Source organism: Ursus arctos, unplaced genomic scaffold (genome assembly GCF_023065955.2).
Source record: "Ursus arctos isolate Adak ecotype North America unplaced genomic scaffold, UrsArc2.0 scaffold_36, whole genome shotgun sequence".
NCBI lineage: Eukaryota > Metazoa > Chordata > Mammalia > Carnivora > Ursidae > Ursus > Ursus arctos.
Genome location: NW_026623050.1, coordinates 14,392,657 through 14,408,474, shown reverse-complemented (window position 1 = coordinate 14,408,474; position 15,818 = coordinate 14,392,657). Strand labels below are relative to the sequence as shown.

General features: G+C 38.7%; 1 protein-coding gene across 1 annotated transcript in view; it reads left to right on the top strand.

Annotated features, from left to right (window-relative positions):
* FBN1 (fibrillin 1) overlaps positions 1-15,818 on the top strand; it is a 225,713-nt gene that overhangs the window by 123,695 nt on the left and 86,200 nt on the right. The window contains exons 12-18 of the mRNA XM_026518436.4: positions 503-643; positions 2,334-2,453; positions 5,427-5,552; positions 7,685-7,807; positions 10,769-10,891; positions 11,936-12,088; positions 15,659-15,712. Coding sequence (XP_026374221.2) covers positions 503-643; positions 2,334-2,453; positions 5,427-5,552; positions 7,685-7,807; positions 10,769-10,891; positions 11,936-12,088; positions 15,659-15,712 — 840 coding nt within the window. The remainder of the gene's footprint in view (positions 1-502; positions 644-2,333; positions 2,454-5,426; positions 5,553-7,684; positions 7,808-10,768; positions 10,892-11,935; positions 12,089-15,658; positions 15,713-15,818) is intronic.

Here is a 15,818-nt window from a genome sequence, read left to right as displayed (position 1 = left end):
TTTATGCTGCTTTAGTTATTAAATCAGTATATCAATTCTTAGATAAACTGGTTTACATAGTGTTATATGTAAGTTTCTCAATTTGCCTATTGCTTAGAGAAAAATAGGAGGTTTCATATTCTCCAGATTGATGTCCTCTGGTTATTGACAACTGTGGGAGAGTTATGGGAGAGCTTTAAATCTTATTCATAGGATGAAGTCATAGAGGAGGTATAAAATTACACTTTGAGTTTTATATAATGCGAAGCAGTTTTGCAAGTAATTACCAAGAACTCATTGCCTCTGTCATTTACCCAAACTGGAGGCTTGAGTGTGGGGCAGAAAAGAGGTAGGGAGCAGGCCACAGCGAGGCTGCAAGACCTGGCTGCTGGTGATCTCTCCCAGCGGACATGGAAATAGACTTTACTGGGCCCAGATGACCTGCGCCCAAAGAGAGTCTTCCTTCCTTTATGATTTAGCATCTTGCCCATTATTTTAATGGGGTTTAATGTTATTCCTTTAGGGGTGCTCCCAGTCAATGTCACTGATTACTGCCAGTTGTTTCGCTATCTCTGTCAAAATGGACGCTGCATTCCAACTCCTGGAAGCTACCGGTGTGAATGCAACAAAGGATTCCAGCTGGACCTCCGTGGGGAGTGCATCGGTATGTGACGTCTATGGTCGGGTTGGCATGAGAGGCTACGGCCATTCTGTCCCATGACTAGATGGGTTTTCTGTTGCCACCGTAATAAATCACCTCAAACCTAGTGGCTTAAAACAACACAAATCTGTAGTTCTGTGGGTTAGAAGTCCAACACAGGTCTCAGTGGGCTAAAATCAAGGTGTCAGCAGGACTGTGTTCCTTTCGGAGGTTTCCATTTCTTTGCCTTTTCCAGTGTCTAGAGGCTGTCTGTATTCCTTGGCTGATGGTCCCCCCTCTATCTTCAAAGCCAGCAGCATAGCATCTGCAAGTCTCTCTCTAATTCTTTGGTTCTCCCAATTTCCTCTTCCACTTTTAAGGGCCTTTTTGATTACGTAGGGTCCATCTGAATAACCCTGGAGATGCTCCCCACAGGGTCCACTGATTAACAACCTTGATTCCCCTCTGCCGCGTAGCATATCCAGAGGTTCTGGGGATTAGGATGTGAATATATTTGGGGAGGGGCATTATTCTGCCTACTCTCATAACTTAACTTTCATCGTAAATACATTAAAGTCGTTGCTGATAACTTTCACGTAAGTTATCTTATCAAAAATCTGACCATTCAAATAAAGCATTAAAACTGTCCCCAAAATTATGAAATTTTGCACATTTTACTCATTTAAATGGATAACTCACCAGTTGTCTCTAGTTAGTCATTAAGAACTGACGAGAGAAACTTTGAGCTGTTGACAGGTCATGTAAGCTAGCAAAAGGAGGAAATGTAACACAAGAATAATTCCCTTGTTAATTGGCAAAGAACACCCAGTTGCCATCTAACTTTTTAAAAATCAATTCCTTCCTTAGTTCAGTTAATACAATGCAATTCTGTAATTATGAATCAGGCAGAAGTAAGGAGCTCTTAGTTTCTCACACTGTGTGGTTGCCTGGTGATACGAATCCCCTTCTAGCACACGCTGAGACAGAGTCAGTCAGTCTGTAGAGGTCATCCGGAGCTGGCTGGAAGAGGGGACATCCGGCTCACGGTGGGGGAGTGTACCTGCAGCAAGAAACCTGTGACTCTGGATAAGTGGGTTATCTTCCAAAAGCCTTAGTTTCCTCATCTTTACAAACAGGGGAATATAAACCAGTTTGCTGTTAAATAGACTGATAGTTCTAAACAACTGTAAAACCAATGGAGGCCCATCTGGGGATGAGGGTTTTGGGGTGGACTTTGTGGTAGGTGAGAACAGCTCTTGAAATGAAAACTGTTTCACGTCTCGTTCTGACGGTCTTAGTGGAACTCAGGAGGGGATGCTTAGATAAGGTTAGGCCCCCTTTTTATTGAAACAGAGAGCTCCAAGAGATACTCGGAATTCTACCTAGAAGCTATTTCTGAAATGGTAGTCTGTTTGAATCCCTTAGGCCAGATTCGAGGAAGAGAAAATGTTTATTAGCTTGGAGTGTGACGTTGCTACATGTTTGGCATTTTTCTCTGAGAAAGAACACGGGGAAAATAATACACTTTAACGTCTAGACCGGTTTTCCAGTGGCTGGTGACACAGTACGTTGTAGCAGAAAGAGGAAAGATCCTTTTCGTTATGCTATTTATTTCTCGAAAGCGTTTTAACATGTAAAGGAGACCGATAAACTGATCTTAAAGTTATGAGTTATTGCTGTCTAGTTTCTTCCTAAAATATACTGTATTTTGCAGATGTTGATGAATGTGAGAAAAACCCTTGTGCTGGAGGAGAGTGTATTAATAACCAGGGCTCGTACACCTGTCAGTGCCGACCAGGCTATCAGAGCACGCTCACCCGGACAGAGTGCCGAGGTATGGTCCGAGCTCGGAAGATACTAAGTAAGAGGACACACGTATGCTAAGGAAGAGGTTTGCTTCGAAGGAATTTAATGGAGTTTGAATAACCCTCACCAGGAGAGGCTAATAGGCCCTTGTTGCTTTTTGCACGTCATTCCACGTATTGTCACTCTGAAGGACAGCGTCATAAAAGCCGGCGGACATGCAGATCATTTTAAAGGATGCTCCTGTTCCTGTGGGAATATCTTATTTTTGCTACTTTTTTGCCTCATCACTATTGCTCTCAATTTTTAATCTGGGAGCTAGGGAATGGGGTTTTCCTTCGTTGACACAGAAACTGAGGAAAGTTTCAGGTGAAATTGTATTGAATTAATTTCTTAGTGGAAAGGTCTATAGTGTAAGGAAGGAGCCACAATGGTCACAGCAGCATTGCCCGGGAGCTGGTGGGAAATGCAGAATCTCAGGTCCCACCTCAGGCCTACTAAACCACAGTCAGTATTTTAACAAGACCCCCCAGTGATCCATAAGCACACTGAGGTTTGAGAAGCACTCCTATCAATGCTCACAAAATTTTCTCCTCGGGTTTATTAATTAGCCTATTACATCATCCTATATGCCTTTTATCAGACGACTGATATATCGAGTTTCTGGGACAGAAATAAGATGTGCTTTTAACCCGCAGGGAACTCAAATATCTATGTCTCTATAAATCTGGCACAGAATGAGGTATTTCACTGATCCAGTAAAGCCAGATAAAAGCAAGAGAATTCTGTGTTAAAATTAAATACAAGGAAATTTCAAAAGGTTTCTTTTTTTTATGTTTTTTTTTTTATTATATTATGTTAGTCGCCATACAGTACATCCCTTGGCAAAAGGTTTCTATCACTTTAAAAAAAAATGTCAGCTATTAACAGGAGTTAATTTTATTTGCCTTTTTCTTTTTTAAGCAAAAGCTCTTCATATGAGTTGAAGACATATAGTTTTTATTTTTATCAGTGACTAGTTGCAGAGGCTTTGAATGTGGTCGGGCTTAGAGATTTCTTGCCGTATTGGTCTATTAGCACACGACCTGTGAATGGCGGTGTTGAGCAGAAGAAACTGGGGCGCAGTATGTCAGCCTGCTAGTATTACTATTAATGGCCTACGTACTGCATGTAAGTATAGATAGTTGAATGTTTAACTGAGTTTAGAACACTATTAATATTATAACTATTGTTGACAGTACTTAGCACGTATGGTGTATTAGGCATTTCGCAGTAGTAGAGAATAACCTGACACCAGTGTCCAGAATTCTGCACTATTAAATACGCAAATAGAAGAGACTCTTGAACGTACTCAGCTGGGGCGAGGGCCAGCCAGTATAGACGAGTGGTGGTGTTATCACTCTGAGACTTAATTTATTGGAGACTGAGGATTACCTAAAAGCCTCAAATACTGTCTTTTTTAAGAGCTCGTGCTAAGCTTATCTCAAACATAAGGAGTTGATGACATATTCACATTTTGGGGAAGATGAAAGTGGCCACAAAACAGAAAGACTGTGTACTTAGCTGAGGAGAAGTACATGACAGGCTGAAGAGAAGGGGACAGAAGAGGCAGACAGAGACCCGGTAAAGAACTTTGAATGGCAGGCTTCCAATTTATCTTGTGAGGCAGTGGGCAGACGGATGGTGCTCTGAAGTTAGAGAGAAAATGCCGAACTCTTTATACTGTTTATTTTATCCTTGGGCCTCAAGAGATTATAGAATCCTTAAAAAAAAAAAATTCTGCTCAAGAGTATGAGGCTTTTACTATTTTTTGGAGTGTGGAGCAAGTCAGATTTTTGCAAGGATTAAGAAATAAATGAGAGAGAAAAAGAGCGTAGGTTGTTGGCACAAAGATCAGACAGAAGAAAAGCCCAGACTGCCTCAGCTAGTCCAATGACTCGTGTGGAAACCACTGCTGGATCTGCCCAGAAAGAAAGTGCGTCTGAGGGTCAACCACAAGACACCGTGCAGACGCAGGGTAGACAGAGTAACCAATGTGCCATGAATGCACATTCTTGTCGTCCAGAGCATGTTTCGGGGGCTTCTACTCAGGCACATGTGGCCTCAGCTCTGCACAGATAGCTCTGCCCCCAGGCACAACTCCACAGTTCCCTGATCTCTCTCTTCTGGGGAACAGGCCCTGGCAGAGATCGTATGCTATGTAGGCAAGGCAGCATGTACTCACCGTCTTTGGTGTTCATCCAGGTATCTAGCCTAGAAAGAGGGGGACAGATAATCCAGGGTACCATGTTGGCCAATTTGAGGTAACCATTGATCTTTAAATGAGAGATCAGATATAGGTTATTCGAGTTATTGTCCTTTGTTAACACTTCTGTATCGAACTCTGTTGTTGACTTTGGCATAGCATGAAATACAGCATTAAGAAGGGGAAATGCCCCCATATTTTATTTGGTAGATAGAATACTTATGAAGTTATAAAAGAAACTAAGAATATATAAACAATAAAACTGTACTTAGACCAGAACTGCCATAAGGAAGGTAAACATTTCATGTGATTGCTGGTTTTCAGATGGAATTAAATTTTTTAATAGGATTTTTGTTTTATTGTTCTGATGTAGCTATGAGATCTGCCTTTTTGAGCATGTGTTGAAAGATGCCAGCCGAAGTTTAATATAAACAATGATATATACTGGCTCATTAAATTAGCTAGGAAAATGAGGAAGAATCTGTTTTGTGTATACAGCTGAGATATAAGGGGTCTTATTAGAAATTAGAGTTAGATCAAATGCTCTTATATTGGCATTCTTTTTCTGTCATATGTCTTGCAAACTCTAGTTAGTCATCTAAAATCTCACATTACTGGATGTCACGTTTATGTTGAAGAATATTTGGTAATTAAACCCTGAGACTACCATCATGGGTTTGGAGATGGAGGGAGGGAGATATAAAATAATTGTAAATCCACCAAGTAAAGCTATTTCTTCTGTTTTAACTTCAATTTTAGACATCGACGAATGTTTACAGAATGGCCGTATCTGCAATAATGGACGTTGCATCAACACGGACGGCAGTTTCCACTGTGTGTGTAACGCGGGCTTTCACGTGACACGAGATGGGAAGAACTGTGAAGGTAAGTGGTAGCAAGATGGTAGTCAGGGCAGCAGGATAATATTCATCCCCGTCCTCATCATGTTTTCAATATCAGAAGTCTTTAACAAGGGATGCCTGGATGGCTCAGTTGGCTAAGTGTCTGCCTTCAGCTCATGTTATGGTCCCAGGGTCCTGGGATCGAGTCCTGCATCGGGCTCCTTGGTCAGTGGGGAGCCTGCTTCTCCCTCTGCCTGCTACTCCCCCTGTTTGTGCTCTCTCTCTCTCTCTTTCGCTGACAAATAAATAAATAAAATCTTAAAAACAAAAAAAAGTATTTAACAAGACCAAGCCAAATATGGAGTGAAAAGTCAAAGTAGCAAATATATTTCACATATTGTTATGGGGGAGGTGAGCATACTTTTCAACAATATTCATGTCTTTAATTACGTTTCTGTGAGTCAAATAACATTTCAAATATATGAGGAGAGTTTGTCCTTTAAAGATCCCTGGTGATGATGAAACTTCTATCATAGATCATTACTTCCTAATTTCATGCCATTGGAATTTGTACGTTGTTTTTTTTAATGTGACACACCTAATCTCCTTTATTTCTTTTTTAAATTTTTAATTGAAGTATAGGTGACTTGTGCCATATATTCTTTCAACATTTATAATCCTTCTGTTTAAAGTGTCTGTCTAGTAAGAAAACACTGCTGAGTACCTGGAAATGTAAAATTTGTTTGAGACATTGACTATTGAGAAGCCGCTATCTTGCCTCTTGAATTAATCACCTCATTTTGAATTGGGCTGTTTCAAACATTTTGTCTTTTTCCCCTGCCATTTTTTCCTGAATTGAAAATATGACCATTATTGATGAGTTTCCACTTCTTAGACCTTTAGCAAAAAATGAAGAATGCTTCTTATCGTCTTTCCCAACGTCTTTGGGAAAGATCCCAAGAATCTATTCATACATTAAAAGAATTTCAAAATTGTTCTTAGAAACATTTTTGGCAGAATATTATCTCAGTGATTCAATTCAAAGACTTAATGCCAGAATTCTCGGTTGGGATAGAATCCTGTTTAAAAAAAAGAAAAAAAATCGTAAATTACATTGGTCTGACTAAAGCCTGTAAGTGAAAACACACCATGTCTAGAAGAGCAAGTGCCTCTCAAGACAGCTGTAGTATTGAATAAAATAACATATTGATGAATTTAAAGAAATAACCCTATGATCAAGGAATCCTAAAGGTTAGCTAACATGGCTATACTCCGTAGTCCAGTCTTGCATTTTAAAAATACATTTTTTCCTACCCCTATTTAAAACTGCTTCAGGGGAATGAAACATGAGAGACTATGGACTATGAGAAACAAACTGAGGACTTCAGAGGGGAGGGGGGTGGGGGAATGGGATAGACCGGTGATGGGTAGTAAGGAGGGCACGTATTGCATGGTGCACTGGGTGTTATACACAACTAATGAATCATCGAGCCTTACATCGAAAACCGGGGATGTACTGTATGGTGACTAACATAATATAATAAAAAATCATTTAAAAAAAAAATAAAACTGCTTCAAACTTCAAGCTGTCCTTTGGTTTCTACTTTATGAAGAATTGGGAAGTGGCCTAAGTACATTTTAAGTTACATCCTTCTCGGTTTTGATTTTTGTTTTTATTTTTCAGTGTATTGGAAGTAATATCAGTGAAGTAAATATAACTATCAGGCTTTCAACACACTTTTCAGTTTGTACACTGGTGTTTTTTTAAAAAAAGTCCTGGTAGCTTTCACTGAGTCAAATTTCATATGCATACACACACACACGAAGTTTGATATATATGATTATATATGAATTTAATTTCTGTATACACATGCATATATGTGTCTACATGTATACATAAGCATATATACAGTATGTCATAAAATAAATTTAGCCCTAGAGTTTGCATGCACAGATCAAAAACTGAGAACTTAAGAATACATATTTTATATGACCCTTCTTCTTGTATGCTATAGTTTGGAAGAAAATTAGCCTTAGACTATAATCACACACAAAAAACAAACAAACAAAAAAACAAGAAATGTGAAGACAAAGAATTATATTCATTCAGATTGGCTTCCTCTGTAAGCTTACTCTTCTGGTCATACAAGAATGTATCTCTTTTGTGTTTTTCAGATATGGATGAATGCAGCATAAGGAACATGTGCCTTAATGGAATGTGTATCAATGAAGATGGCAGTTTTAAATGTATTTGCAAACCTGGATTTCAGCTGGCATCAGATGGACGTTATTGCAAAGGTTTGTGCTATAAAACTTGAAAGTCATATTCTCCCCTTGCCTTTTCTCCTTTCTATATGGTTTAGAGGTACCACTTTTCCTTATTGATTCTCCCCATTTAAAGTCCTCCTAATTCGGTTTAGGAAACCTCAGTGGACCTCCTTCTTAAGTCCAGCCACCCAGAGAGCTATGGTGTATGCTCAAGAGGCTGTTCTGATTTCAGAAAGGGTGTTTGGGGTCTTCTAAAGGAACCTGAAAGGCTATGTAGCGAATGAGAAGCTGAACTAACAGTTGGTCCACCAACAAATGTAAGCATCTTTTTAAAGAAGCTGAATTCTACCTCTTCCTTGTATTTGGGGAATAATGGTAGTTAGGTCTTTTGACGGCTGTCATCTGCTACCTCTTACATCTTCATCTGGACAGATGCTTATTTCAGTGATCTCTTCTCCATAATTTCCTCCAGATATCTTAAGAAACAGAAAGTTTTTCATGGACGATTTATTTAGGCATTATCAAGTCACATAAGCATAAGGGGAAATTGAATTATGCAGAAGAAATAAACCAACTAAGAGCCGTTGTTTAATTTGGTAGCTTTTGAAATAACCGCATTGCTCCAGGTATTGAAACAGAAATGAAGATTTTTATTTGTGCTATTGAAAATTGGGGTTCTAAGAAGAGTCATCGAGATAAATTTGTGCTTGTGTCTCTTATGTAGTCAGGGATGAGGGATTATTGCCCTTGGGTCCAAGATCTAAGTTAAAACCATACTTCTCAAGGAACCTTTTATCCAAAACTGGTCCAAGAAATCGCTAAAATACAGCAGTCAAAGCCTTCTGCTCATAGTTTCAGATGGAGAAGTGCAGAGTGTCAAGCTATTCAGAATTAAAAAAACAGAATAAAATCCTATGATGCCTCTTCTCCAGGTGCCCCTGGTAGACAGTTTTGGTAAAGGTGCTATGGAAGAAAGCCTCGTATTAAGTTGTTGGCAAGACATTCATTTTTCTCTAGGCTTAAAAGAGCTTCTATCCCTTGGTTGTGTACCTATATTCTCCATGATCTTCACATCAACGGCTTTTAATATTGTGCTAATCTGTCTTCATAGCAAGAGAAAACGTTCAAGTTTTTACAATTTGAAATAGGAAAAAAGTTTCTGTACTTCTGAGCCCTGTGCTGGGAGGAACTTATTGTTTGGAAGATAAGATTAACACGTGGAAGTATTCTACAATGTAAGACAGAATACAACAAAGTGCCAAATTGTGCAGATTAAGTGCTGCACAAGTAAAAAGAAAGGGGAAGAGAATGATTGCTGGAATATTTGGAATCAGGCTTCCAAACAAAATAACAGAAGGAAATGTGAAAGCCCCTTTGTGTGCGGAACTTTTGCAAGAACACATACTCCTCTTGCCTATACACAGGGCATACTGAGATTCACTTCCAGTGCCTATAGGTTGCTGGTGACCCAGGTCACACTCTTTCAGCGTTAAGTATGACAGATAGATAATACTGATGTAATTATTTCAGACGACATTATGACTTCATAGATGAAACTAGGTTTTGCAACTGTCTGCAGCCAGTGAAATAGATGAAATACACACATTAGACTAAGAATAAAGAAAAAAGAAATTTCTCATGTGCTGAATTTCTTCTTTTCTGTAACTTTTCTCTTGACATCATTGGATAAGATTTTCTCTTAGCGCGGAGTACTTAGTTCTGAGACCACAAAGATGTGACTGTTCAAAGCTAGAATAAACAATGATAATTTAATCTCTGCAGTTAACTAATCTGATGACCAGCATGGCCTCCCTGATCACTCTCTGAAAGTTGGGGCCACTCACATTGAATCATGCCCTCTAGATCTATGTTAAATCTCCGTCCCCATTAAAAAGCCTGTGCGTCACTTTTCAGGCATAGTTGTCACTGTTTTATGGTAGATCTCAACTTGAACAAAAAGGTGACCTGAACAGCTGAACCAGTTTGAGTTCATGTATTTAAATATAACTGCTGTTTTAAAATACAATCTGTATATGGAATCTTGGACCATCTGAATAGATCTTGTGCCAAATAACACAAGCTAAGTAAAATATAGAGGTGTTTCAATCTCAATTTGCCTTTTTAAGGTCAGAAGAAAGGAAATAGTTGCATACACTAGTTATATATTATAAAAGGGGTTGTTATAAAATGACTTGCTTTTAAGTGTTCTATGTTTTCCAAAACACAATTTTCGTACCATTTCTACTTCCCTATATTAAAGGGAAAAAATCTTTGCTATTATTAGTATGTGCCTAATAAAGTTTTTTACCAGACCTCCCTAAGTATATACATATGATACTATAAAATATCTGTAATACTTAATAAAGATTTTTCTTTGCTGGGTTCCAGTTGCATACAGTGCTGTTGTTGGCCAGAAATAGTCATCAAAATCTCCTGTGTTCATTTTCCATTTCTTTCCTATCGTGTTCTGTCAGGGTTTTGTTCTATATCTCTTGATGCCACGCTAGTCATCTCAGAGAGCTAAGACATGAGTGATATTGGAATGGACACCTGTCTGAGTGTTAGATGCCAAATGGAGCAGCTGCCTGCCCAGGTCAAAGTTACAGTCTATTATCAAGCTAGATTTCTGACAGTCCTGTAGGAATTGCCATGTGAAATGTTCAGTAAGACCCTTTGTCTGGTAGCTGTCACTTCCCTTCTTCTTCCAATTATGTTTTTGCTTTTGTGATTCTTTTTTGGATGAAAAGATCTCAGGAGAATATGATTGAAATAGCTTTCTCTGTGGTAAAAAAAAAAAAAACATAGTTTATGTCAATTTTTGTTACTCTTCTCTCAAAGGACAATGAAATGCATCTCAATGAGCTTTTATTGTTGGTGCTGCATATTCTTTTCCATCTTCCCCATTTTCAAGTGTTGTAAAAGAATTATAAACATGTTTTGGTTTCATATAAATGTCGCTCCATTGTTAATAAGAGCTTTTCCCCACCACAGATATTAATGAGTGTGAAACACCTGGAATCTGCATGAATGGGCGCTGTGTCAACACTGATGGCTCCTACAGATGTGAATGCTTTCCTGGACTGGCCGTGGGTCTGGATGGACGTGTGTGTGTTGGTAAGATAAAGCCATGACTCAATCTACCCTCTGTCGACCAATAAATCCCACCAATAACAAATACACTCTCCTGTAACAGACAGAATATTTGTGGGGGAACAAACCAACAGTATCAGTTCTCTTCTTGAATAAATTGGATATTAATCTAAGAGAAAGATGAGCTGAGATAAATGAAAACCAGAGGAATTCCCATCTCTCCTTCCCCCTGTTCTTTTCTAATCATGTAGATGTCCTCAGTTTTCTCCAACTCTCCTTTGTTGATAATTGTCTTTGAAATTGGCCTATATACACTCATTACCTCATAGTGAACATTTTCATATAGGAAATTAAATGTCCAAAAGGAAGTATAAAATGAGGAGGAGGATATGGATAATCAAGGACTTTATGTAATATTTTTATGTGGCTTTATAAGAAGTTTGAAATTTGTTGTGAAATACATATTAATTTTAGCCAAATTATTTTTAAGAAAGGTAGTCAGTAAACCTTTGAATTGGACATGGCTGTATAGTCCCTCCCTGGTGGCAAAGATGACACTAGTTAGTAGACCAATGTCTACAGACTTATCTAATGAACCATTTATAGATTAAACTTCCTCCTTTTTGAAAGTATATCTAATTCAAAGATTCAATAATTGCATGTTTATTTTGAGGTAGGCCACACTTCTTAAGAAAGATCTTATTTATCGTAGGGTGAGAGTCACCAGTCATCCATCATTCATTTAACTTGTATTAAGTGCTTGCTCTGTACAGGTCTGGGGAAGACCAAAATGAAGGAGATAGAATCTCGGCACTTAAGAATCTCACAGTTGGGTAACCCATGGTAGTCTCTAGAAAACTGAAAGAGCCTGGCAATTGGTTTCCAGTTCGTGGAAGCTGAATGTAGTTTGTTTTGTTTTGTCTTTTTCTGTTGAAATCTAAGACCAGAGGCATCTTCCGTGAGTTAGAACAGGAATGATGATTAAATAAAACCAGCTTCAACTTTGACCTGGGGAGTTCTCTTCTGTTTGAAGTGATAGTGTGATGACCGATGCTTCTTCCTATTTAGACACACACATGCGGAGCACATGCTATGGCGGATACAAGAGAGGCCAGTGTGTCAAACCCTTGTTTGGTGCCGTGACTAAATCTGAATGCTGTTGTGCCAACACCGAGTATGCGTTTGGGGAACCTTGCCAGCCGTGTCCTGTGCAGAATTCAGGTATGTGGTGTCATGGGAATGCCCTCGTACTCTCAGCCTCCAGCCACCATCTGCAGTCCTTGCATTTATGCAAGTCACAGAGAGAGATGATGCTATGCTCTCCAGACACATCATACACCTTCCTGGGGTCTTGGCAGGGCTACTCAGGATCTGATCACACATTACTCACCCCGTCCTAATGGTCATTGGGAATCGGCAGCACGTTTGGAACCCCATCCCAACTCCTCCACCTTAGTAATACTCATGCTCTTTGGAATTCACGCAACTTGCCTTGTTTTCTAAAGTAGTTTCACAGTGTTTGCATTTTGCAGGAACTATTACAAATCAGAATTTTACAGATTGTAAAAGTAAATAATTTTCAGATTACCTGAATATTTCCAACTTTTTTCCAAAAGGCCGTGTGTGAATTTTGTTCAAATCCCTCATGTTGATTTAGGTGTGTTTCTCCTAAATGATTTTATTCAACCCTAGGGAAAAAGTATTTTTCTCAATTTGAAGTGACATGGCATAATGAAAAGAAAACTGGTTGGTGAGTCAGAATTCTTCCCAGCCACAGGCAGACAAATTACTTAATTAGGGGGTTTAGTTCGTTGTAGGTTTTTTTTTAATTTAGGAATTTTGCTCACCTACTTTCAAAAGGATTTGAGATGGCTTATAATAGTAAACAACTGTAAAATAGAATAATATGGAAAAGGGATCCTTAGTTTTCTCATCTACAGAATGAATTATCTTAGGTAATCCTCTCCAGTTATAAATTATTTCTACTTGTAAGGCAAAAATAGTTAATTGAAACTAAGGTAATAAACTGTCAGCATTTGGAAGCGTGACCGTTTCTCTTCAGTGTCCAAAATAGAGTTAGATCTAATATTGAAAATATGTAGCTCTGATTGGTTGATTTTCATCTAAGATCCCGTTCATTTCCACTCTAGATACAATCAATTAAAGATTAACTCACAATTTTTAAATATTTGCTATTTGAACGTGATAATATTTAAAATTAGAGAGTTGGAAAGTAAAATATGAGAAGTTAGAGAAAATTAAATGGAAAACTTTCAAAGAAGTGAGGGATGCCGCTTAAAGAAGGAAGCTTTTTTCTGGCTGATTACTTCACAAATTACCATTTTATGTATGATTACCAATCAGCTCAATTCATGCTCACAGTAATATTTCGATTATATAGCATCAAATATAATCCTGTCCAACAAAGATACCTCCATGTAACTTTATAGTTGCATATCATTAATACTTTTTGTATGTTACTTTAACTTTTCAAAGTACTTTTCCTATATACTTTGAATTTACAAGATGAATGAGTATCACGAGAACTGGCGCACAGGAGTATAGGTGATCTGTTTACATCTTCAGTAAGTGGAAGAACCAAAACTTAGAATCTAGGACCCTTGGTGCATAGAGTTCTTTGTTTTTACCTTTTCCTCTGGACCAAGTACATCTCCAAAGAATTCTGATGATACCTCAGAAAATGAAGTAATCTTATAAAAAAGGTGACTAAAAGAGACCAGATTTCTTTAAGCAGTAAAGCTTAAGGGGGTTAAATCTGAAGCCCGGCCCCACTAGCTTCTATTTTGTATTTGAAAGCACTTGCACAGAAGAGGTCCGCATGTGGATGGTTTCATTCCGTTTGGTTTCTCCACCTCTTTGGTAGAAGAAAATGTCAATTTGTGAAGGATCTAAGTGTAGAGTATCCCTTATTTCAGGAGAGAGGGGAGACTTTAAAAGGTACTGAAAATATTGGGAAGATTCCTTCTTTAGTCAATTTAATGAGAAACTCCAACCACATCACATCTAAAGGCCATCTCTGTGCTCTGGAAGGAAGCCAAGGGAGCTATCTTTGAAGATATTTCTTCCTGGCTGCTGAATATTTACTCCTTGCAGGAGTCAGTCAGGTAAGCCCACAGAAGTGTAAGTATTAGGAATTTTCTCATGTGTCCCCATACCAGTGTCTCTGGGGAACGACATTGAATTACCTCAGCAGCACTTACCATTTATTAAATGCATGAGCTGTGCGAGGAGCTGTGTCGAGCACTCTCCATATTTTCTTGTGAAATCCATAGAAATGTCATGTGAGTTGGGTTCCTCGTCTCCAGTTTCTAGAAGGGGAAACTAACAGAGGGAAAGGGCTTGCTCCCAATAAGCATTGTCATCAGCCTCCAAACCAATGCTGACCTGAATTCACTGATTGCAGAGGATAGTCTAGGACCAGATTCTACCCAAATGGAAAAGAACAGTGACAATAATTTGCTTCCCCTTAGGCCGGGCATCAACTAATTTAGGACTAACTGTAAAATTGCTTTTTGCAAAACTGGCATGATATTATTTTTCCTATTTTGTTACTTACAGTCAAAAGTGTTTTAATTAATTGCTGATGTGAGAGAATAATGACGTTGCATTTCTTTTTGTTTCCAGTTCCAGGCTTTCAAACACACAATGGCAGCCACTTTCCCAGTTGTTCCTTTTTTGGTCCCATTTAGCAGGATTTAAAATTTAAGGAATTTCACCACTTTTCTCAAATTTTCATTTGCATGAAGGCAGGGGCTCTGAGGGATCCAACCTTCCTTTTTTTTAAATCTGTGTAACTCCTTTGCATCCACTGTCATCAGGAATACAATTTTCTAGCATGCAGGAGTATAGGAGCTATTTGCTTCCGCAGTGAGGTGGGTTGGCCTCAGTAAAAAAGCCCGTCTATAATATCCAGTTCCCCTGCCACTTAAGCACAAATGATTTGCGTTTGACCATGAGACTCTGGTTGCCGGAAACTGTGGGCAACTAAAGGGACACTTCAGTTAGTTTTCCTTGGATAAAGTATGATTCCCATTAGTTCTCCATTTTCATCATTCACTCTTATGTTCTTCTAAATATTGTTGGAAACATTGCATCAGTTTTAGGAAATAGAAATCTGATTCCATCAGAATTGGGGAACGTATTCTGTATACCTCAATTTCTTCGTAAGATCTCAGTTTTAACATTAGGCAATACTTTGCCTATGGATTTATCACATAGAATGAATCTAGTATCCCGATGAATACGAACTTTAAATATACACTTAAATGCAAGTACAGATACTTTTGTTTTTCTTCTGAGTGGAGGCTAGAGAATTTGCAGAGAGAAATGAGAAAATTGATTGTACTAAAAAAAAAAAAAAGAAAGAAAAACCAGTTCACACTAAGAAACAAAATTATTCCCAAGATGGTAGGAGAAAGTTTTATTAACAGTTAAGAAACCACATTTTAACAGGCACATTTCACTGTAAGTGTAAAGTGTTCCCTGGTGAATGAAATCAAATTATAGGAAAAACACCTTTTCCGAAAGTGCTTTGCACAAGGAATTGCTATAACTTGCCTGTGTCCTTCAAAGTCATTCTCCACAGTGATGTGGAGCCTTGAAAATGGGAGCCGGGTGTACCAGTGAGACTCTCGGGAGATGCCTCCTTTTCTGTTACCACTTTATGCCAGTTCCACTCACTTAGGAGGAAATGATGTGTGCAAAGCCAAGTACAGGATCGGCCTGTTCTGCAATCAACGGACTCATTTACTATCTGTTAATTTATTGCAGCGGAATATCAGGCACTCTGCAGCAGTGGGCCGGGAATGACGTCAGCAGGCAGTGGTAAGAACTTGTTTGGAATTCACTTCCTTCAGCGTGTGCAGAAGAGCGGTGCTGGGCCTTCCTGTGGGTTCCCAGTTGATCCATTTACACCAGATTGAGGAGGTCT